Source organism: Choristoneura fumiferana, chromosome 12, assembly GCF_025370935.1.
Source record: "Choristoneura fumiferana chromosome 12, NRCan_CFum_1, whole genome shotgun sequence".
NCBI lineage: Eukaryota > Metazoa > Arthropoda > Insecta > Lepidoptera > Tortricidae > Choristoneura > Choristoneura fumiferana.
In genome coordinates, this window is record NC_133483.1 from 15,708,435 (window position 1) to 15,732,804 (window position 24,370).

Sequence of the window (24,370 nt, forward strand, 5' to 3'; positions counted from 1 at the left end):
CATTTTTGACGGCAAAAAATTCTTAATTATTATATATATAATGTTTATTTCTTCTTTCATCCTTTATTTACTCTTTGTCGGACCTTAACTGATTACTCCTCTCATCTACTCAAAGGTTATGACTGGTAGAGATCCCTTAAAGGGATAAGTCCGCCTTTGTACAAGTATCTCAAAGTTTGTCAATTGTGTTTTGTTTCTTTTCTTTTGCACAATAAAGAGTTTACATACATACATATTAACTGTTTTATGTGGGAATCAGCGCTAATTGTGTCAAGACTTCAGATACTTCAAATGAAAACCAGGATACTTAGTTTTTTTTTTCTCATTTATTTACAAACTTATCTACACATTAAAACAATAAAATAAAGTGTACAAACAAATTCAGTATTGCCACAGATAAGAAAGCATGATTTCAATGTATATAAAGCGGGGATGATGGACCTATTCCTAGATTTACTTATGTGACAGGCAGATAGGTCTTAGTAACATCCTAGTCCAGGAAGCAGGCAGCTGAAGGTTTACCACTAGACTTTGTCCTGTGTGAAACTATACAAGTTTTTGTTATGATATGAGCAAGAGCTCAGTGTACTTAGTCTTTACAGTTCACTTGTAAGAGTTTGCAACACAACGACTTGTCTCCGAAATCGTAAGCCACCTCTCAAATATATAACACATGACTAGTAAATGTATTCTATCTTGCAGCAAGTAGGCGTGCGCTTGCCCGAGTCTCGGGGGTCCTCCTGGCAGGGGTAGTGGATAGTCAGCAACAATGTCAGGGACCTGAGAAAACGACAATACGTAATTATAGTAAGTAGCGATTTACTATCAAAAGTAACAATAGACATTACAAAAAAGTAAATAAGTAAAGAAATCATATTTGACTTCAGGTTTCTAGTTAAATTAATTATGTCTTAATATAATTTTTGTCCAGAAATCTCCTTAACTTTAGTTCTGGTATGTTCGACACGACAATTAGACTGGCCAGCGAAAGCTGTCCACGCTTTTTCTACGAAACTTAGATTAGATTAGGTTTTTTAGAAAAATATGGCTCTGTCCATTGGAGGACAATTTGGCCAGTGTCTAGTAGGTTTTGCGGTACGGTAAAAAAAATCTAGAAAACGAAATATGAGAGGTAATGGTAGATGAACGATGACAGCGCGAATTATTTTTTGTTTAATTCTACCTCCTACCATCCTCAAAATTCAAATATTATAAGATTATGTTAGAATTCAAATGTAAGAAGATATATTCAATGCCAATCTGGTCAAACCGGTCCAAAAATTGATGCGTCTTGACTGTATGTAAATAGTCACTTACAGAGATCATAAAATGTACCAAGAGACTTCTGAAGTGCATTATCAACTTTTTCACATTACTATATGAATTTGGATGCAGCTTGAAGAGTCCGGAGTATGATTTAATATCTATCTAAGTATCAACATCGTTTAATCAGTGTATAGCAAGTGTTGTCAGCCTCATCTTTTTTTAATTTGCCGCGGTTTCTCGTGGACAGATTTCGTTGGCCAGAGTCTAACTAATGTATGCCCCTAAAGGGAATGGTCCAAGGTAAATAAATAACAACCGAACCAGTGAGTATGTTTAAAATAAACTAAATTGGATTCAAATGTTACCATTTTGATAGATGTGTTCTCGAAGCTCCTCCTCTTTAATATTTTCTGGCAGACTGCCGACTTAGAGTGTAGTAACTGTCCTGTCTTCAGGTGCAGGCAGTGCAGGCGTGACTGCAGCTTGTCGCAACAGCTTCTCAGCCACGGGGTCATTTACACCATAGTATCTGTTAAATAAAATAGTTTTTAAAATAACAAAACAATACGTAGACTTTAATTGACTGAACAAAAGAAAAGTAACCTAAAAATATTTTTGTTTCATAGACCTTCTTATTTTTGTGTTTTTGATTGCTCATTAGAAAAGAAACAAAATGAAAATATTTGTGTAAAAAAAGAGATATTCTTACCTGTCTTTAATGTTCTGGTCAGCGAGAGGATCATTTCGGGCAGTTGGTTTCTCATGCCGATATGCGCACTTTTCTCCCCTCCGACACTCGCCTTTCACCCAGAATGAGCACACATGAGATCGGTTCCGTTTATAATAGGGAGCGGTCCTTGCCAACTTCAATAGTAAGTTTGAACCACCTTTAGACTTGAGCGCAGAATTACTCGGCTGGGTAGAATCAAATTTAGACATCTGACTATCTAAGTTCTGAATGTAACACTTGTTGTTAACTTCATTACGAGGCATATCATCTTGTATTTTAAGCGCTGCATCTCTGACTTGGATCGGCAGACCATACTCCAAATCTAACAAGCATGTTTGACAAACATTTTTTATCCTGGAACATGTCTGACAAATCTCTGTTTTCTTGAAGCGCATTCTGGAGCCTGGGCACCAGCGAAAGATAGTGAATGGACGAACACATACTTTACATTCCTTGCCGTACTTTTCTTTGTGCTGAAAGAAAGAAAAAATACATTAATAATTGAATATACATTATAGGTTATTAGGTTATTGATAAAATTACTATATCTATCACAAAATAATCTTTAGAAAAGTAACACTTTACCATTCGAATGTATGGATTGTCCCCCAGGCATGTTTGGCATAAAATTGGGAAATCCTGAAAAGAAAAATAGCAATTACAAACAAAATTCAATATTTTAATTAAGCGGTATAATTAGTCGAATAATTTAAAATATCACTTTATAATCAATATAAAATAAAAATCATTTTCTTCAGGTCATTTTGGTAACCCATATTTTTATATAAATAAGTATAAATTAAATCAAATCAAATTAAATTACCTACATTAAATTAAATAATTGAAATTAAATTACATCAATATCGAATGCAACAATTGCAATACTGGGTAAAGATCATCACTTGATTTGTCCAATGATGATGTCTACCCAGTGCTTTGTCATGGGGCAGCAGTCCAGGCGGTCCGCAAACATGCTCAGGATGGTGTTGGAGCTGCCGCGCACTGCTCAGCAGAGACGCCACTTTCTTCCTTCTGATGGCATGGAAGCCGTCAGTGTGCGCCTCCGCGAACATCCCCAACGCGCAGCTTCATCAGCATCCTGAATATGTTATTGTATTGAACCCTGAGCGTGTTGATCGTGCGCTGCGTGTGACTCACCCACAGGCTGCTGGTGTAGAAGGTTTGGCAGTAAGCCCGAAACAATGTGACTTTTAACTTCTTTCGTGCGCCGAGCAAACCTGCGAGCGATCATGTTGCCTCGCACAGCCAAGGCCATTCTATCCTTCTCAATATCTGCGCCATCCCTCAAATCTGTGGTAACCACATGCCCCAGATATTTAAACCGATCAACTACCTCCAGAGCTACACCGCCCAACCATACCGGAGGCACAACTATCGGGTTATATTACTTTAATAACAAATTTTATGACATTTTAAATTTGAAAGTGTTTTTCTTCAAATCAAACATAATAAGTGTTATTTTTTTTTTTAATTCAAGACACATTAAAGATTTTTAAACTAAGTCGTGGAGTGAAGCGTAATCGGAGTAAAATATTTACACACATTTTACGTAAGTTGTCTATTAAGAATATGCATCCAAAGCTCACAAGTTGACCACAAGATATTTCTAACCTTTTCTTAGTACGTGGTTCATTTAGCGTCTTATTATCACTCGACTAAAGATATGTAATAAATAGTTCTGAATCCGCCATTTTGTGATGGCAGCCATCTTGAATTTGGATTTTTTCATAGCGTACTGATTTTTACTAGTCAAGCCCCTTCAATTAATATATATATTGAATGTTGTAAAAATATCCACCACTACGTTGCGTCATAAAAATCCATCTTAAACTGTTATAATAGCAAGGAATATACATTATTGTGTCGTCATCAAAATTCAGTGTATATATTTTAATAATTAGATTTGACCCAACACAAGACATAAGAGACAAACAAAGCAACATATATAAAATAGTTCAATTAAGTAAATGAAGTAAAGTTTAGAAACAGTATTAAATAAGACAAATAAAAAAATATTGATGAATCATACCGAATCTTCCCATCTTTGACGATTATACGTATTTGTGGTTTTCGACACAGCCATGTTTAATCACTAAGTGACAGCACGATGAAAATAAGTCCAACAAGTTAACGTTACGAAAAAAAATTAGAGAAATAAACTTATCACAAAACAAAACAACACGTCATCACTCACAAAAACAATGATTACTAATGCCATGCAACTCTCGCAACGCGACGTGCCACAGATAAATGACAAGCACAGAGAAGCAATACATAGAACTACGCAACACTACTTTATTATATATGGTTTAAAACTTGCCATACACAAAAAACACAACAAGCATAAAATTAAAAAAACGTACATCTTTCAATGTCAAAATATTTGAAAAAACGTTGATTTAATTGGATTAATAAAAAACAGTCTGCCTCTTATGCAGCAAAAGGCCTATGACTGCCACGATGCATATAGTGCTGGCTCTTGCGGCAGGATGGCGCTGATTTCAAATGACAAATTAGTTCCATATGACTGCTAGATGGCGTTAGTAGCGCATTGTATTAAAAATTGTTGTTGCTGTTTCTTTAAAAAAATATGGCTCTGTCCAATGGAAGACAATTTTGCCAGTGTCTAGTAGTTTTTGCCGTTGTACGGTAAAAAAAATCTAGAAAACAAAATATGAGAGTTTCTTCTATTAAAAATGTTTTTACTTTCTATATTTGTTTTATATTCTATTTTTGTTTGCGATTGCGCAGCCGTTTCTTATGTACATTTTTGAGAATTAAACTTTTCTTAATTTGAAATCCGATCTGTATAATAACCATAGACGCAAATGCTACATTGTCTCTGGTTTTTTTTTGATAGGAGGGTACGTAGCTAAAAGTGGTTGTTTTCTTAACAGCTGATACTGTTATTGTGTCAAAATTGGTAAGAAAAAACCGCACACAACCAAATTTCGGCACTGCAATAATCGGAAAACAGCACATACGCCTTCCAAAATTGTAAATAAATAAGTACTATTAATTTAAATTCAGTGTAGCTCTGACCAAATTTGGGCGGCACAGCACGGTCTGGGACTGACCCATCACCGCTTCACACCGACACCTTCTGCCCTGCCTGGAACCGAAGCCCCTGACCTTCCTCTTCTTGCAAGGACTCTACCCTGATAGTGGCGCCCAACGTGGGGCCCGAGCTACACTGAATTTAAATTAATAGTACTTATTTATTTATAATTTTGGAATTGAAAATTTGTTTGTTTGTTACTCCTTCACGCGGAAACGGCTGGACGCATTTGGATGAAAAGTGGTATTTAGATAGGTGGCCATCTGGAATAAAACATAGGCTACTTTTTATCCCGATATTCCCACGGGATAGGGATAAAATCTCAAAATAATAACCGCTGAGCTTAGAGTAATGAAATTTGGAATGGTTGTTTTTAATGCAACGTCAATGGAAACCACGATAATTTTCAGGAATTCCCACGGGAATTTTGTAAAATCCCAGAAATCAATTAACTCTCTGTATCTAAGGATTTATACGAGTGAAGTGATCAATATTTAATTAAACTAATAACATAACAATTTTTGGTTCACGCGAGTGCAGCTGCGGGTAAAAGTAAGTATAATTATAATTTAAAATGCAAAATGTGTACCCAATACCTACGGAGAACCATACATATTTTTGGCATTATATGCAATACCATTGCTGCAGTGTTGTAGAATTAAAAAAAAACGAGCTGTCACATTCATTTTGCCGCTTTTATAGCGAAATTAGATGTATAGGTAGTGTAGGAATAAGAAGGGATTCATCTCAACTTCACCTCTCTATACAGTTTGTGATTAACATGAATTTATTTAACCCCTTCAAATAACATTTGCGATTTAGGAAAAAAGTATTACGTATATGAAGAGGGGAGAGGAAACAGTGACTGTTAAACAGTCATTATTATTATGTGAGCCATAGACTAAATGGGAGGATGTTTTGTGTTGAGTTCATAAGGCGTAGTTTTTTTAATAGACTAAAAATCAAAAATAAATTACGTTTTAACATTTTAAACAATTGGCCCAGTTATTTTTAGATGTTTTCATTACAGAAATACGATGACGGAAATCTATGATTTACATTGAAAAGTTCATCAATTTATTTTATGCTAGCAATATTGTTTTCACCGTATTGATCGCATTGACCAATGGTTCACAAGTAAAATGAAATCCATTGCAGTCATTCGTTGACGGGCGGTGTAGGCTCCGTCAAATCATCCAAAATATCATTTGACGTGAATCATTGTCAAATATTATAAGAATTGGGGAAATAACAAGCTAATAAAATGTATTCCTCATTGGTAAGTAATACTACTTTAAATTTTATGTATGCTGTAACTATATTTAACGTAACTAAATTTATGTACAGTTTATTTGAACCATATTCCATTCCAGCTACTTGTAGTTGATTTACAGGAGAAAGCCGTTGATATTTATTAAGAAATATAACTTAATATCTCAACACTTTTCTTTAAAGTTACAAACTATTCCGAAACATCCGGTAAATCATTGCAAAATATAGGAACTTATTAAAATAATTTTTGTTTCTTCTTTGAGTTATTTCTCAGTAAATTATCCTCTTGCAGCGTATGAAGGCCGCTAAATGTCCTTCGGACGAGTTGGCGATCACTAACTGCGCCCTTATAAACAAAGAAGACTTTCCTAGTGATGTGAAGTAAGTATTTTTTAAAAATTTGCATTACATTTAAAAAATAAGACATCTACTATCAGAGTCAGAGATCTCAGTAATTACAGTTTTTGATGATTCAGGGATTCAACCTGTAGAAAATGTGTAACTAGCCTTACCTGCAACTTTGCTCATTCATTCAGATCTGGCATTCCAACTGAATTTCTGGAATTTCACAAAAAATCCTGTGGGAATTCTCTTAAAGTACTAGTTGGCTTCAAGAGTGTTGCCTCAAGGTCACCTATGCCAAATTTGATGTCTCTAAAGTCAGCAGCTTAGCATTTGTGATTTAGCATGGATCTTAAGTGAATATTGAGACAGAGGCATCTCTAGCCCATATTGCGCCCGGGTGCAATCAGTACTTTAGCACCCTCTGGTAAGCGCATGGTCAAAATGGTATAGGTACAGTCAAGCGTAAAAATATGAACTTATTCAAAGTTTCAAAAATAAGTACCACAGACTCTTATTCCGATGCAATAAGGCTGTAGTAATACATTTTTGAGTGGTTTGAATAGATACTTATTCAAAGTCAAAGTCAAAATATCTTTATTCAATTTAGGCTATAACAAGCACCTAAGAATGTAAAAAAAATCTACCACCGGTTCAGAAAAACCTCTGTTGAGAACAATCCGGCAAGAAATTCAACGAGGTATATATTTTTTTAAACAGATTTACAATATTATTAAATGATATCTATACATCACAAGTATTTAACACAACTTTATTTTTCGGAATCCAAATTATTTCCGAATGTCATCCATGATATAATCATTAACGTTATAATACGCCTTAGATATTAATGTCTTCTTGACAATAGATCTGAATTTTGTATCTGTTTTATTTGTAATATTTTTTGGAATTTTATTATAAAAACATATGCAATTACTGAGAAACAACTTTTTGGTTTTAGCCAGTCTGTAAGATGGAACTTTAAGCTTCCCTGTGTTTCTAGTAGCCTTGGCTTATCGACGTTAGTGGAAAATCACATACATTCTTCCTAACATACATGATAATATATAACATATTTCTATATTTTTGCACTTGACTGTACAAAGTGCCGCAGCTGGTGCTCCTAACACCGCTGTGCCTGTGTATAACGCACACCCTCCACCATAGGTAAAGCTACCTCTGTATTAAGATAAACATAGCCTATGTGTAATTCCAGACATCAAGCTATCTTCATACCAAATTTCATCCAAATAGATGAATAGAGATTGAGTGGTAGAGAAGGAGTAACGAACATGCACTTGGTACACACATACAAACTTGCTCATACTCTTGTCTCATGCATGTGTAACCTCAGTAATGTTTTTCATTTAACAATTATTCATGATCTTCAATACAATAAAACAATAAATTTAAAAAATCAAAAAACCCGACTGTAAAAAAATACTAAAAAGAAGAAAACAAGTATAGTGGGCTAGAACTTTGTTAAGTAGCTAACTTAAAGTTCAACAGTCGGGACCCATTTAAATCGTGACGCTCAAAAATTCTTACCTAATGGGTCCCGACTGTTGAACTTTAAGTTAGCTACTTAACAAAGTTCTAGCCCACTAGACTTGTTTTCTTCTTTTTAGTATTTTTTTTTAGACTTCTGTGAAAATGGTATATTAAAAAGGTTATAACCCATATATTTTTAGAATGGGCTAATTATTAGCTTTCATTTGATACCCCACTCGATAGGTTTGAATAAAAATCATTTTTTGAAAACTTACATTTAGGTGCCAAAAATCCGCCATTTTGATTTTTTAAGAATTTCATGTACCCAATGTCACTCGCGTCATTAAGACGAATCCAATGACGTATCATTTATCAAAATCGGTTCAGCCGTTGAGTAGTTACGAGAGGACATAGGAATAGACATACATACATACTTACATATATACATACATACGCGTCAAACACATATATTCACAGTCGGGTAAAAATAATAATATAGAACAACTGTGGTATCCATTACTGAAAATAGCATCAAAAAGCACACCAGTACATACTTCCACTTATTAACTCTTATAAATACAGGCATATGGTAATTACAACCTTTTGTATTTATTTTTTGGTTACAATAAAATCTTAAAAGTAAAATAACTAGTACTGGTTGGTTACATTACAATAATATTACTATTTTCCAGGCATATAGAAGTAACAACGGGACCCTCTCAGAGTTTTGTCTTTAGTATTCGCTTCTACAGTGGAGTGGAAAGCGGAACCGTGGGGTTCTCAGCCCCACAAAGGAAATGGGCTACATTGTCCATTAACCAAGTAAGTGATAGTTGTTCATCAATAGTACACATCTGCTACACACCATAGCCACGTCTCAAATATTGATAGTTGTAGCAGATAGTACACTCCTGGTAAACTGTGGATGAGATTGGCACAGGACAGGGCAAAGTGGTGTGAAAATGATGAGGCCTTTATTTAGCAGTACAAGACACAAAGACAAAGCATCTTGTTTGACGGTAAAAATGGCAAAACTAGTTTTTTTTATGATTGGTTATTTGGAGTCTTTTTGTATTTTTTATTTCAACTCCAAATTTGTTACTTTTACGGGTATCCCGTGAAACCATATCGAAAATACAAACTGAGACATGGATGCACAGAAAAACCAGAAAAAGAGACCAGCGCTGGGAATCAAACCCAGGTCCTCAGCAAACCGTGCTGCGTGCTATAACCCCTACACCACCGCTGGACCAGCGCTGGTCTCTTTTTCTGGTTTTTCTGTGCATCCATGTCTCAGTTTGTATTTTCGATATAGTTTTTTTTCGCCAGAAAGACTTGGTTTTGGTGTTGCTACTGAGAACACGTATTTTGTATTAAGTATTATTTGAGTTCGTCTTATTTTGTTGATAGCAGCTGTTGGTTCTTTAAGAATTAATGAAATGTCAATTCACAATTGTAGTAATAATTTAATTTATTACTCCACTTAACAAAGTTGTTTTGGATTATTCACTTTATGGTCAATGCAAAACATTGTACTGTTAAAATTTAATAGGACATTTTATTTTCAGCCTATTGATGTGAAGCCTTATAAGCCTCAAAGTGCGGAATGCCTGTGCAGTGTGACTCTGGAAGCAGACTTCATGTCTAAGAAAACGTAAGTGGGAAAAAAAGGATTCTTAATTTGACTATTATATGGGCGAAAAAAAAATTACAGCACAGAGGGCGGCGCTCTGCAGGGCTACTACGAAACTAGAAACTCGAAGTTCGTGTCATGCGGTCCCTCTGACACTTACTGTTTTTGTACGAGAGTGAGAGGGATGGTACGATACGAACTTCGAGTTCCGAGTTTCGTAGTAGCCCTGCTGGCGCTTATCAGAAATATACTAGCAATGCTATGATGATCTATGAATTTTTGAATCTTACTGGGAATTGAACTGGACATCTAATGCGGCACAGGAAGAGAAAAAAACATTCTATATTTTATGAGTCTCAGTCTAAATATCATACATACATAATTATTTGTGTAAATGTTTATTTGTTAACAATGAAGCTATAGGAGGGAACAAATAATTATACATTGTCATATTCTTATAAGTACCTAAATGAGATTTTTGTTTATCAGCTCAGTTGTGATTACTAATGCCATGCTTTTATTTATTGAATGTATTAATTATTTGTTGCTTCTATAACAAATAATAATAATAAATAACTTTCTGCTTGGTGCAACAATCTACTATTCTCAATATGTCATACAGACCCAACCACCAGAAAAACACCACAAGATACTAACATGTTTCAAACTACGAGTTCATTACAAAGCCGAGCACACAACCGTATTTAAGTAATGATTTTTTTTACACAGCGTTTCAACGGAGCCGTACGACTCTGAACAAATGGCTCGCGATTTTCTTATCCAGTTCGGTAATCAGATGTTCACTGTGGGGCAACAGCTCGCCTTTTCTTTCCAAGATAAGAAGGTGTTGTCGCTCATCGTCAAGAACTTGGAAGGTAACAATAACAACACAACACAACAATAACAATAAATTTATGTAACAATGGTTTTTGAATCTTCCTTGTCTGCTTTTGTTTGGTTTATTGACGGGAATCAGAATTAGTTATTAATTTAAAAGGTCATTCCTGCAATTGACGGGCGGCAATTTTGAGGGGGCGGCAAAATTCCATAATAAGTAATACTGAATATCTAGCTAGATAATAATATATTTCACAGTTTTGTCGCACCTACGATTCGGACTGATTAGAATGAGCAGGATTTTTTTTCATACTGTGACGAAATCGGGGAATCCCCTTTTTATAATGAATGGTACAATAATGACATTGTTTACTATTGTTTTTTAAAACCTAAACAAGAGGGCGGCAAAATTTACGCCACTGATGCTACCATTTCTATTCAAAAATGGTAAGCTCTGAGCTACCCTCTGTCTCTTGACACTTGTGTAATGAAGAAGTTGTTTACTTATTATTTGTGTTGGTAGCGGTGGACGTCCAGGCCTTGGCGCAGGGCGCGAATGCGGTGCCGCGACGCGTGCGCATGGGCCGGCTTCTGCCCGATGCCTGCATACAGTTCGATAAGGCCGAGAACTCCTCGCTCAACCTCGTGGGGAAGGCTAAGGGGTGAGACCACAAATGATAATGAGGAACAGAAATATCAAAGTGACATCGCAATGTCTGTCAAGGCAAATTATAATGATACTTGCATGCCTGTGAAATCATTTTCTTTTAAGTTTCTGTTATCTTAAGATGACAGATTTCTATGATGCCGTTTCTGTTTATTTTTTATTATATCTGACACTTATAATAACATGAATCTAACAGAGAGTGGTGCAACAGGTTATGTTGAAGATACGCGACCGAAGTTCTGCGGTTGATTTTATGTTTCGAACTATTCGGCTGATGCCATTGCACTAAAATTACGCCTCAAATTTCGTCGTGCTACGCTATTTTAATTACTTGCAACTTACATTTTGCAGAAACTACGTCATATGTTTTGCCATAGCAGCCGTAGACAAACTTTCAGTTATTCCCTGGCCGAAACTCGGTTTTACACTGAAATGTTACGTAATTTCGGCAAAGGTGTTGCTGGTAATTGAAACAGCATTGCAGGCAGGCGTAATCATGTCAAAATTTGGTCGCGTAATTTCGGCAACACGTGGTTCGATTGACCCAACAATGAAAACCATGTTGGGTCAGAAGTCAAATGACTCGCAGTACCAGTAAGGAAATCGGCTAACACTAATAAAATCCAACAGCAAGCAGCCGCGTCAATCCATCATCAACCCTGACTGGGACTTCGGCAAGATGGGTATTGGTGGTCTGGACAACGAATTCAACGCAATCTTCCGCCGAGCGTTCGCTTCCCGCGTATTCCCGCCAGAAGTAGTTGAACAGTTGGGTAAGATATTGCTGTATAAAGCAATCTAATCGATGATCCAGGCCAGATTTCAGAGGATGCTGAGCCCCACAGCATCCACTGAAGTAATAAGTCATAGCCATAATTTAAGACACAAAATTCAAAGTAAATATGAACTTTTCTTGATTGACATTAGGTTCAAATTGATTAGAATCAAATGTTGATATCTATTGAGACTAGAATGGCCCCAAAGTCGTGAACTTTTGGCCTCGGTGAAGCACCTTTACATGTTGAAGGTAAATAGTTCACTTTATATAGAGATAATCCGAAAGTTGTCGCAGAATTAGAACGACCTTATTCTGCGCCACAAACGATTTACGTTACTCGCACATTTTTGACGAAAAATACTTCAATAGAGCAACATACGGAAATAGTTCCACTATCATTTTGTTTTCTACACTTTTTTGTGGGCATCTATTAAAAGTACTAATGTATGAATACAATACAATAAACAACTAAATAACTTTATTGCACACCAACACATAGTAAGCAGTACAGAAAACACAGCCAAGGTATATAATGTATAATGATTGTATACAGGTTGTAAGCACGTGAAGGGTATCCTGCTGTACGGTCCACCTGGTACGGGTAAAACCCTCATGGCTCGGCAGATCGGTAAAATGTTGAACGCTCGCGAACCCAAGATTGTCAACGGCCCTCAAATCTTGGACAAATATGTCGGCGAGAGCGAGGCCAACATTCGCAGACTGTTCGCTGACGCCGAAGAGGAAGAAAAAAGGGTATAATTGTCCACAACATTTGATCCTGTATTTTATTTCATTTCATCTGTCCTGGTGACTGAAATCAAATCTAGCGAGTTGAATTTGATCCAGTTATTATGCATCAGTAGCGGAATAAGCTAATTTCGGGCTCCCCTACACCCTTAAAAGCTGATGTAATTACTAAATATTTTTTTAAGTATCGATCCAGACTTGATTAAGAGAACTTGCCCTTTCCTCCCCATTGTCAGTCCGCCACTGAGTGCATACACGTGTAAATTCTATGACAATTCAAGTATAGTCAACCAAAAGTACAATCAGCAAAAAAGCTTGTGTTCAAAATGTAAATTATGGATTAGGTTATTGATTGAAAGTTATCGAATGAAAGTTATCGAATGAAACGTTTACTTCCAGGCTGGTCCCAACAGCGGTCTTCACATCATTATATTTGATGAGATCGACGCTATTTGCAAGGCCAGAGGGTCAGTCGGTGGAAATTCGGGAGTGCACGACACTGTTGTCAATCAGTTGCTTTCAAAGATTGACGGTAAGAGATTTGCTTTTGATTAAAATTTTCTATGTTGTGATGTTAACTATGAGTTTAAAACTAAAGTTTATGATACTTTGCTAGGGTTAGTCACTGATTCAACGGAATTTTAATTAGTGTTGATATCTTAATATACACCCATCAAATGGGTTTATCTTAGTACAGTCCGCAGCCGAAGTAGATAAGCAGTTGTGGTACTCAAAATGATTTAAACACTCTTATTACCTTGGCAGTAGAGTTGTGTGTATATTCATTTTGAGAGCACTGTAACCGCTCATCCACTTCTGCTGCTGACTACCTGGTTAGGGTTGGTCTCTAGACATTTTTGATCGTGAAGAGAACAATGAGCATAAATTATCAAGTAAAGTAGCCACTGAAATTTGATCCTTCGTCAGCCAATCAGGGAAAATACAAAAGATTACTTACGTAACTGTTTCCCACGTTTCCTTTTACTAAAATAATCAACTTTGTTTTTTTTTATGTTTTTAATTTTAGCCTCATCTTCATCACTAATTTCCCTTACACACAATGTTTATTGGGTTTGAAAATGTTCTCCTAACTCTTAGGTGTGGATCAGCTAAACAATATCCTCGTGATCGGTATGACGAATCGTCGGGACATGATTGACGAGGCGCTGATGCGGCCGGGCCGTCTAGAGGTGCAGATGGAAATAGGCTTGCCCGACGAGAAGGGGCGAGTCCAAATCTTGAATATCCATACCAAGCGCATGCGGGAGTACAAGAAGATCGCTCACGATGTAGATAATAAGGTAAGATATTATTTTAATTCCGATTAATACTTTGAATTGATTATGTTTTTGTACTTTTTAAGATTGGCATGCGACCTTGGCTTTCTTCTGATTTCTAGCTAATATAATATGTAATTTAAAAACCATTCATATCAGAACAATGGTAGTTATTTGATAAAATAAACTTACATTGACTGTCCCGAAAAAACTTGCTTTCTGAATGAAACAAATATGTATTAAAATATTTTTTACCTGTATATTAAAAAGGGAAAACTTATAAGAAATGTGTGATGCAAAAATGTGGAGAATACAATTACTAAAATATTTTGTCTTCCATAACTTCTTCATGCTAGTTTGACTTGCACTGGTCCAGTTTTTATTTTATCTGAAGCTTGACACTGCTTTCGCAGGAACTAGCAGCAATGACAAAGAACTTTTCCGGTGCTGAGCTGGAAGGTTTAGTGAGGGCAGCGCAGTCCACGGCTATGAACCGACTCATCAAGGCTTCCAGCAAAGTCGAGGTGGACCCTGAGGCTATGGAGAAGCTGATGGTGGAGCGAGGCGACTTTCTCCACGCATTGGAGAATGATATCAAACCGGTAAGTCACCAGTTGATTTTGTTACAGCAATGTACGGCCCTATGCAAACAATACATTATTCTTTAGCTGTTAACGTTATACGGGTGTCTCGTAAATAGGACGACAAACTTAAGTAGATAGGAGGGCAGGTCATCTATAAACATAGAAAAATTTCCTTAGTGAAAGCCTCATAGTTATCGAGAAATTTCGATTTTTCAGTTTTTTTGTAAAATGTTTACTGGCACTAATAGACCCGGAGATGGTGACTCAAAATGTTAGACCGGCGGCCCAATCGCGTGGGCGTTAATCGAACGTGTCAGATATAGAACGATTTGTTCCACAAAAATGCTTGTATTTTCCGATAGTCGATAAAAAAAGATGTAGGCGGTAGCGTAATGCCATACTTCTCCGATGTGACTTACAAGCCCGATGTGAATACAATAATTAAAAAAAAAACAATTCAACCAATTGTACCAGGCAAATTTTTGCGCAGCTAATCATCGTCGAGTAGCCATTCACGGAAATCTGCTTGCCATACTTTTCCGACGGTTCCCAATGGCCGCCATACCGCAAGGAGTAAAAATTTTTTTTTCAAAACGATTTGTACCAGCCTATTTTTTTTTAACAGTTCAGTGTATGATCATAAATAGAGGTCTGATAATGCCATACCTGTGGGAGGTGGCGAATTTTTTCAAAATTCTAAGATTTGGCGTAAGTATGGCGCCACTTTTTCCGTCTACTAGAAGTATGGCAAATATAATAAGGGTCACATTGTATCATATCTTTTCCAAAAATCAAAATGCCATACTGGTACAAATCGTCAATTTTTTTTATTATTATCGGCTTAAGTTCGACAGTCGTCCGCCCCATGGTTACATTCTAGAATATTTTTTTTAGATAGAATTACATCTAAACGAACAGAATACAATGATTCAGTGATGTAAAAAATGTTTACGTATTTTAGTCGCATTTTCAAAACGTGTCGAATAAATAAGTTTTTCAAGTATGGCAGCACTTCTTCCCCCTACTAGAAGTATGGGCAATATAATAACGGTCACATTTTATCAAATACTTTCCAAAAATCCAAATGCAATGCTGGTACAAATCGTTTTGCGAAAAAAAAACTCCTTTCCGGTGGTATGGCGGCCATTTGGAACCGCCAGAAAAGTATGGCATGGTGTATTTCGTGAATGGCTACTTGACGATGGTTAGCTATGCAAAAATTAGCCTGGAACAAATGGTTGAATTGTTTTTTTTTTTTTAATTAATGTATTCGCGTCGGTATGGCGGGCTGTAAGTCACACCGGATAAGTATGGCATTATGCTACTACCTACTTCTTTTTTTATCGACTATCGGAAAATACAAGCATTTTTGTGAAACAAATCGTTCGACACTCGTTATTTATCCGACACGTTCGATTAACGCCCACGCGGTTGGGCCGCCGGTACCAGCGAGCGCTATGGCCATCATTTTCTTTTTTGTCATTCCGTAATTAAACCCCTGAAGAGCCGCCATACTGGTACAAATGATCTAATATTTTGTGTCACCATCTCCGGGTCTATAAGATTTTGAGTTGTGATATTCGGAATTGATAATTTTTGCATTATTGTTATTTCCAGTTAATTTTGAATAGTTGTGTTGCAGAGTTTATGTTAAGTATGTCCAATTAGGAGTTGCCACAGTTGCCATTAAAAAACCTCGACTTCAGACAAACTTCAAAAGTCTGAATGTTTGCATTAAATGTTATTAATTCTCCAAGTGGCCTTTAATATATTGCAAATTACTAATAGATCGAGTTTTATGTGGACATAAATTACGCTTTCTTTTCAAACGTCACCTAGATGGATAAGTCCAGGGAAAGTCCAATAAGTCCAGGGAAAGTCCAATAAATCCAGGGAAAGACGGACTTATTGCAACTGTGCTTTATATTATTTTCCATAGGCCTTTGGTACAGCAGCGGAGGCGTTAGAGCACTTCCTAGCGCGAGGCGTCATCAACTGGGGTGCTCCGGTGGCGTCCATCTTCGAAGACGGACAACTGTACATACAGCAGGCGCGTGCTACTGAGGCTAGCGGTAAGTAAATTGATTTCTGAACACAAGCAAAAGTTTTAATAGCTTTTAAGTCGAAAGCCAATGCGAAAAAAGTATGATATTGTTTTTTTTTTGTTAACAATTTTCTTCTAAATTACTTAAGATTCCATTTTTACCTAATATTTTTTCTTCCCCGACTAAACTAGTTACACTTTCCATTTTATATTTTTCATTTTTCTTCTGCATAATACTCTAGCTATTTCCTTTTATTTCTCCTTCTACTTGTATCTCATCATCATCATCATCCCAGCCTATATACGTCCAACTGCTGGGCACAGGCCTTCTCTCAGAACAAGAGGGCATGGGCCATAGTTCCCACGCGGACCCAGTGCGGATTGAGGACTTCACACGCACCATTGAATTGCTTCGCAGGTTTGTGCAGGTTTCCTCACGATGTTTTCCTGATGTTTTTGTTGTTGTATCTCAGCATCAGTAATTTTATATTTTTAAAACTAGTCCATCCAGGTCCATTGAGGCAAAGGACCCCTGAAATAAAGTTCTTACTCATATTATTGTGCTAAATACTTTGATAATTCCAGGGCTTGTATCGGTGTTATTGGAAGGGCCGCCCAACAGTGGCAAGACGGCCCTAGCCGCCCAGCTGGCTAAGATGTCAGACTTCCCATTCGTCAAGGTGTGCTCGCCCGAAGACATGGTCGGGTTCACTGAAACCTCCAAGTGTCTGCAGATCAGGAAGGTATGTTGAATTGGCACAGAAAAGCAAATTAGAATTGATTAACATTTAAAGAGTTAGGCTACTAGTATCTTAGGGAAATTTACTTAAAAACTGTGTTTAAAATTATACAATAGAATTAAATTTGGTAATAACAGGCTTAATTAGGATACAAAACTTGAGTTTAGCTGTAAAATGTTCTTAAAACAAAGGAATCACAACAAGGAAGTTGTTACCTTAAAGATAATGGAAATTAAAAATTACTTAACCGCATGTTCGCGGTGGCTGCTTGCAACCGAAGCAAAACTGGAGGTATATGGGGAGGCCTATGGCCGACAGTGGATGTTCTACAGCTGATATCACGATGATAATAAATATGATTCATTGTATTCCAGTATTTCGACGACGCTTACCGTTCGAGTTTGTCGTGTATCCTCGTGGACAACATCGAGCGACTGTTGGATTACGGGCCCATCGGGCCGCGGTACTCCAACTTGACGCTGCAGGCATTGCTTGTGCTGCTGAAGAAGCAACCGCCCAAGGGCAGGAAACTGCTCATACTGTGCACTAGCAGTCGGAGGTGAGTGGAGAAAACTAATCAAATGCGAGCATGGGCGGATCCAGTATTATTAGTTTATATTATTTTATTAGTAGTAGTCAGGGTGGACCATGTCAAATTCTAGTTACTTTTTCACAAATAAAACATTGCAAGTTACTTATTTAATGTAAAATAACAAAATTAATTCTCCTCTTTTGTCGCAGAAAGATATTAATTTTATTAAATCAACGCCAATGAATGCGAACCGGAAAAAGTACTGATACTGAAATACATGCATTTCAAATCGGAGCAATTTTCGGACGTATATGACAGGATTAAAAATATCCCATAATTTTAGGCTTCCATAAGAAAATAAGCAACAGTTTCAAACGTTTTCCACACGATATCTTATTCAACGCTTTCCCACAGACAAGTCCTTGAAGACATGGAAATCGTGTCGGCCTTCACCGGCGTATTGCACGTGCCCAACCTGTCTCAGCCGGAGCACGTTCTCGCCGTGTTAGAAGAGAGCGACGCCTTCTCTAAGCGGGACCTGCAGAAGATTCAGCACGACTTGCGCGGCGCGAGGCGAGTATATCTATCACAGGCTGGGGCCTTGTCAATCCCAATTTACACCACTGGTGGAGCGGACTCCTTAAGACTCAGTTTAACGTACAACGATCGGCTGCATGAAAGTAGGTACCTACACGAACCTATTATAAAGTTGATCGATGTAAGTTGAACTAAGAACTAAGTCATTAATAAGTCCGCTCCATTCGCGGTGGAAACCGTGTTAGTCAAAAGTGGGAAGGACTTGGCAACCAATTGTTGTCGTGCAGCTAGCTATATTCGGTAGTCATCCGAGTAAAGCTACTTCAGGAGAGCGTTGACTGCTCCCGCAGCTTGTAGCTCGAGCGCTCATTAGTTTACTTTCAGTAAAAAGAAAGATGGATCTCTTTCGAACATGGATACTTTGTCTTAGTCTTCGATTACGCCACTAAATCATGTACCTGCTTATAACGTGTATTTATTTTCAACAGGATCTTTATCGGCATCAAGAAGCTGCTAGCGCTAGTCGACATGGTGAAACAGACGGAAGCGGAGAACAGAGTGTTCAAGTTCCTAACCAAGATGCAAGAGGAGGGAGGCCTCGATCTCGGCACCACCATACAATAAGGATCATTGCAACCTTAGGGGTTACACACGCATACCACGCGCACGCCCTCACCCGACCAACGCACCAAGCACACCACACAAAAAAGCAACGGAAAAGCATCTGAATGCACCCCCTGTAACTCCGACCTAAGAAGTTATGAGATAGATTACGACGAAATCAGCGAATGCTCTGATTCCCTAGTGGAATCCATGAAAAAAGGCAGAACGGCCAAAGGCAACGAACTATCCCCGGCCAAAATGCCACTCATGAGAATAAGAAGCGTCGAGATCGTCTTTGAAGACGAAATGTCCGCTTGCACCGACTGCATACTCGATAAGAGCATGGAACTGATCGTCTCCGATAGTAGCGACGACTCTACCAAATGCGTCGACGACTTGGAGCATTTACAAGAGGGGGGCGACGATGATTCCGTTACGCTTAACGCGGAAGGTGACTTTTCTGATGACAATTCGGTTTCATTAAAAGAAAACGCTGTTAGCAACGACATTCCCAAGCCTGATAGTCCGCAGTCCAACGTCCATGATATGGATACGCAAGCGCTAAGCGAAAGCGTTACATTTCCAATCGAGGACGTCAGCTTGTCTCTTTTAGTGTCCGAAATGGGCGACTCCGGTCGATTCACCGAAGACGCTAGCACATCTCATTACCCGAATTCTATAGAAACTGTCCCCGTATCTTCATGCGACGATGCTTTGCTCTCTCAATCATTTGACGCTATAAACCTAGAAACCGCATCAACAATTCCGAGTACATTAGAGATATCAGATATTTCCAGTATCATTGATGATGAGAGAAACAAGCTGTTTGAGTACATAGATAGCAATAGTGGGAGTTCGGACAGCACGGCGGTGTGCGAGGGCGAAGGCTCGCGAGTGCAGCTTCTGACCCCGCTACCTAGCGCCGCGACTTTGTCCGACGACGACCCAACGTTCTGCGACAGTTCAGACCTACAATACGATTCCTTTGTAGACTTGGGCAAGTTCTAAAACGTATATTTAATCCATGTTTACTCTTTCTCAAGCTATTTACACTGAAATTTTATGATGCTTCCACACCAGCATGTTTACGTGTAATATAAACATGTCGCTGTTTAATATTTATCGAAGATATTTTATGTTGAATTTTGAGAGTATAAAAGTTTATAAAAAGAGGATGCCGTGTTAGAGGATCTTTTGTTGTAGATAGGTTTAGGGGCAGGTGGGGAACCTCGACTTGTCAGTGAACTTATCACACTCCATCCTGTTTTTGTACTTGGGTAAGTTAGTGTTTGTTGTGAGTTATTCTGACACCTGAACCTTTACACGGCTTCTGCACAGAGGGAGTTTGGTGGTATGCAGCTCGCGTGACCATGTCATGACACTTTGTAAGTTACGACGTTATTTAATTACCTCTTCTCTAGGTCTGTGTAAATAACACTAGGCATTCCGTAAAGTAGAAGTTACTTAAATATAAGAGATTCATGACATGGTTACAGATATCCCAGGGTTGTAAGTTGTGTTATAGCTTAATATTTATGCTAGGCAATAGCTGAGTTTCTAATGTATTATATTGGTTAAAGAGCAATATTTATTTATTTCAGTTTATTGTTGAAATTGTGATTCAGCCAAGGCTGTCCCGTTATGTTTTATTGTAATAGAATATTTTGATCAGTGTACTTTGACGTGTAGCTATTTAAGAATGATGTTGTCAATTTGATAAAGTATATTGAATAGTATTATTAAAGCAATTCGAGCATTGTAATGTGGAGGGTAGTACCTCTAAAGCTTTTATTAACTTGAATAATAATAATGAATTAGACACAAGTACAAGTTAGTAAACAAATAAATATTTAAAGGTAGACTATCAAACAGTTTCACTGTAGATTGTTCAGACTGCCAGAGCACTCATTTTTACTAAGCAGTAAAATATAACATTAAAAATCAATTATAAATAATGAACTTTTAAAGACACTAATTTATTGATTTATAAGGTATGTTATAATAAGTTTTACTAACAAAATTGTGTTAATATGGAGTATATGGACCTAATTATGTAATTATCATTATCATTGATTATGTAACGTGATTTTTAAAATTACTACACATTCATTTAAGGAATAATCTCAAAATGAAGTTTATATACTCAATGTACTTACTAAAGGAATTCCATTATAAATAAACTATGTTGAAGTTGAAATCATGCTTTTAGGATGTAACTCCGTAGTGCTTTAATGTATTACAGTGTAATGAATTATAATTATGGAATTACCAAATGACTGTTGAAAAATAAAGTGATTGATAAACTTTACATTGTTTATTACTCAATACATTATATACCTTGAAGTATCAGTCCAATGGCTTACAAGTCAGTATGGCATGCTCGGCACACATTTAATACAATACAATTTTGATGAAAAAGAAAGCTAGTGATTTACATTCACAGCTAAACTAAAAAAAAATTAACCTTTTGAACACCTTGAGTTGTCAAGAGTGGTTGTACCTACAATCCATATCGATGGTTGAAATAAGAAATTTACTAAGAAACATTTATGTGAAAAATTTGAGACAGCTCAAACAACAAAAGCTAACTGATTCCGAATATGTATATAATTTAACTCACTATCTTAAAACTATTTTGCTTAGTCAATTTCTCCTTTCAACAGTTGATATAGTTAATGGAACTACAGCATGTAATGTACAACATGCAAATGAAAGTTCAAATCCACTTTCAGCATAATGATGATAGATAATGGCATGCAGATCATGACTTATGAGCTATAATGGTTTTTAAATGGGTTAAATTAATATAATGTCTTGGGCACTTAATTGCCACATTACTGCTAAGTGCAAAATTTGAATTTGTAACATTTGAATGCCAAATGTACAAAATAAGCATTTACAAAACATGTATAAACCCATTAGATGATATGTCCTCATTAGATGGTCTAAGTGCAAAAGTTTATACATGTTTTGTACATGCTTATTTTGTACATTTGGCATTCAAATGTTAAAAATTCAAAATTATGCACTTAGCAATCTGTAGTCCACTCAGATGCGATAGATATTGTTATTGTTTATGTTATAGCTACACAGCCTAGATAGATCTATATAATTATACTTTAAAACCTGATAATATCATGCCTAGATAGTATAATTGAAAAAGTAAATTAGATCTGAAAAAGTATAAAATTCACTTATTTACACTCAATTTTATCTGTCAAGATGTCAAAGAAACTAAATTACAAACATTTCATGTAGATCATAACCTAAAATTAATTGGCGCTTTCACAGGCATCCACCCAGTCGTTGTAGACATCTATGGGCTCAGACAGTACATTAGTAGTTGTCTGAAAGTCTTCTAAGCAGACACGACATTGTATTCGAGCTGTATTTCTCGCTCGATCCCTGTAAATACAGACAAAGTTGAACACTACATTTGTTTTTTAATAAGGATTTAGTTTTTTTACATTATTTTGAGTACGTACATTTTAACTTCGCAGGATTTCTCATGATTGCAAAACGGGCAGTTGAATTGTTGATCAAGAGGTTCTATGGCTTTTCTCTTCGCTGGTGGCTTTCTTTTCGATTTGCGACGACCCATACTATAAACAGTAAATTAGCTTAATTGAGATCATCATTACATTATTTCAGCACAACATTATTACTGAGCCAGCTCCAATTTTACTAGCTTTTTAACTACCTAAATACTTTTAACTTACCTGCAGTTCTTTTTACTCTTTTATGTCTGGTAATTTGTATCTTGAGATCAAGTTTCTTTTTTTTTTCACAACTTTCGTCCCAACTGGACAGACAAACAATAATTGATAGAAATTTCTTTCTGCAGTTCTAAGAGACGATTTTCTGTTCTCAAGCACAATCCACCTCACCACGCAACACAATACATACAATACAAATTACAATACGGCAAGAGCAAGAGCAAGAGACGGCAAGACAGCAGACACGCTATTGGTCTCTTTGATAGATGCAGTTCCTCAATTTGCATAGAAGCTAGCGAAATCTAGCGCTCCTTGTTAAAATAACTCCCTATAAATTCTGCTTTCTTGTGTAACCAAAATACCGTGAACGTACTTCAATTTCGTTTAGCCCTCGTACTAAACATTCATTCTTAATAATTAAACGTTTTATCAAAGATTCATTAAACTTTCTCAACAATTTGTAAAGAACAGAGAACATTTTACTAGTAACAATGCAGACCTAATCGTACCTAATTTAGTATCTGTTATTAGCCATAACTTTTTATTAGTAATAAAATACCAAAATGTCGGTCGGCAGTTTTAAAGAAAACTTGTTGTTACAATTTTCAACCTTTCGTGCCTTTATTTGAGTGAATTGTTAATTAATTAAATGTTTTAGTGCTTCGCTCCATTATTTCGTTGAGGTGAGCCGTGGGCCTTCGTTTCGATTTTGTGTCGAGACGAGATACGAAGCGATTTGTTTTAAGCTGACATTACAATATCTAACTATTTGCTTATTCAAATATGAAATTCTCGTTTGCTGCGTGCCGGGATGCATGACAAGAAGTGAAAAGGTAAATAAAACCATTCGAATAAAATAGTTTCCAATTGTAAGATTGAGTTTTCAGTCTCGTGAAATATTGAACTATAAGCTTGGCAAAGGCGAATTATATCGCTAGTTATAAATTCTAAGTGTATTTAAAGGTTAATAATTAATCATTAACCGTTGTTGAGAGGATTTTTTATTTTGATCAATGTTTTTGGCGTCACAGCCATCGTATCACATCATATTATGCCTGGAGATTCCTATACATTACAATACTCTTTGGCCTGGAGTCTCTCTCCCAATAAGGCTGATCATGTGTACCAAAGCCTCAATAAAATATAAAAAAACTAACCCGAGTGCGAGTCGGACTCGCGCACCGAAGATTATGTACGAAAAGTTGTCAGACTATACCAAAGCGGGGAACCACACATTTTTTTTTATTGCTTGAAATGCGTAAAACAGGAATCAAAAAGACATAGCCATATTTTGGACAGAAAATTTTCAAGTAAAATTACTATGGAGCCAGGACTTAAAATTCAAAACAATATTATTTTCTATGTGAGTATAAACCCTATTTTTAAATAATTGTTATAATTAGAGTATGTTAAAATGAGCATCTTTTAAAAGGGTACTTTTCACTGTGACCAACTACAGATGAGATAGAAGTAGAAGAAGAAAATAGCATTCAAC

General features: G+C 36.7%; 4 protein-coding genes across 5 annotated transcripts in view; 2 read left to right on the forward strand and 2 right to left on the reverse strand.

Moving 5' to 3' along the window:
- Window positions 1-327: 327 nt before the first annotated feature.
- LOC141433489 (pre-mRNA-splicing factor RBM22-like) lies at window positions 328-4,249 on the reverse strand. The gene is made up of 5 exons (XM_074095541.1): window positions 4,047-4,249; window positions 2,582-2,635; window positions 1,976-2,469; window positions 1,632-1,795; window positions 328-780 (listed from the first exon to the last, which is right to left on the reverse strand). The coding sequence occupies exons 1-4, from the start codon at window positions 4,098-4,100 to the stop codon at window positions 1,693-1,695; spliced, it is 705 nt and encodes a 234-aa protein (XP_073951642.1). The 5' UTR covers window positions 4,101-4,249; the 3' UTR covers window positions 328-780; window positions 1,632-1,692.
- A 1,944-nt stretch (window positions 4,250-6,193) lies between these two features.
- Window positions 6,194-24,370, forward strand: part of LOC141433490 (vesicle-fusing ATPase 1-like) — a 56,270-nt gene continuing 38,093 nt past the window's right edge. Inside the window, exons 1-16 of one of the 2 annotated variants that reach the window (XM_074095542.1) lie at window positions 6,195-6,354; window positions 6,640-6,728; window positions 8,873-9,002; window positions 9,749-9,834; window positions 10,543-10,688; window positions 11,174-11,312; window positions 11,948-12,090; window positions 12,649-12,848; window positions 13,242-13,374; window positions 13,941-14,143; window positions 14,533-14,721; window positions 16,643-16,775; window positions 17,333-17,490; window positions 17,862-18,046; window positions 18,434-18,592; window positions 19,045-19,187. In XM_074095542.1, the coding sequence (XP_073951643.1) occupies window positions 6,340-6,354; window positions 6,640-6,728; window positions 8,873-9,002; window positions 9,749-9,834; window positions 10,543-10,688; window positions 11,174-11,312; window positions 11,948-12,090; window positions 12,649-12,848; window positions 13,242-13,374; window positions 13,941-14,143; window positions 14,533-14,721; window positions 16,643-16,775; window positions 17,333-17,490; window positions 17,862-18,046; window positions 18,434-18,592; window positions 19,045-19,180 (2,244 nt within the window). In that variant the 5' untranslated portion in view covers window positions 6,195-6,339 and the 3' untranslated portion in view covers window positions 19,181-19,187. Of the gene's footprint in view, window positions 6,355-6,639; window positions 6,729-8,872; window positions 9,003-9,748; window positions 9,835-10,542; window positions 10,689-11,173; window positions 11,313-11,947; window positions 12,091-12,648; window positions 12,849-13,241; window positions 13,375-13,940; window positions 14,144-14,532; window positions 14,722-16,642; window positions 16,776-17,332; window positions 17,491-17,861; window positions 18,047-18,433; window positions 18,593-19,044; window positions 19,188-24,370 lie in introns of those variants that run through there. The other variant, XM_074095543.1, reaches the window with a different exon arrangement.
- Window positions 19,285-21,467, forward strand: LOC141433491 (uncharacterized). Its single transcript, XM_074095544.1, has one exon. It carries the CDS (start codon window positions 19,370-19,372, stop codon window positions 20,165-20,167), a length of 798 nt encoding a protein of 265 aa, XP_073951645.1. The 5' UTR covers window positions 19,285-19,369; the 3' UTR covers window positions 20,168-21,467.
- On the reverse strand, window positions 21,459-23,112 carry LOC141433494 (transcription elongation factor 1 homolog). The gene is made up of 3 exons (XM_074095548.1): window positions 22,879-23,112; window positions 22,645-22,761; window positions 21,459-22,564 (listed from the first exon to the last, which is right to left on the reverse strand). Exons 2-3 carry the CDS (start codon window positions 22,758-22,760, stop codon window positions 22,432-22,434), a joined length of 249 nt encoding a protein of 82 aa, XP_073951649.1. The 5' UTR covers window position 22,761; window positions 22,879-23,112; the 3' UTR covers window positions 21,459-22,431.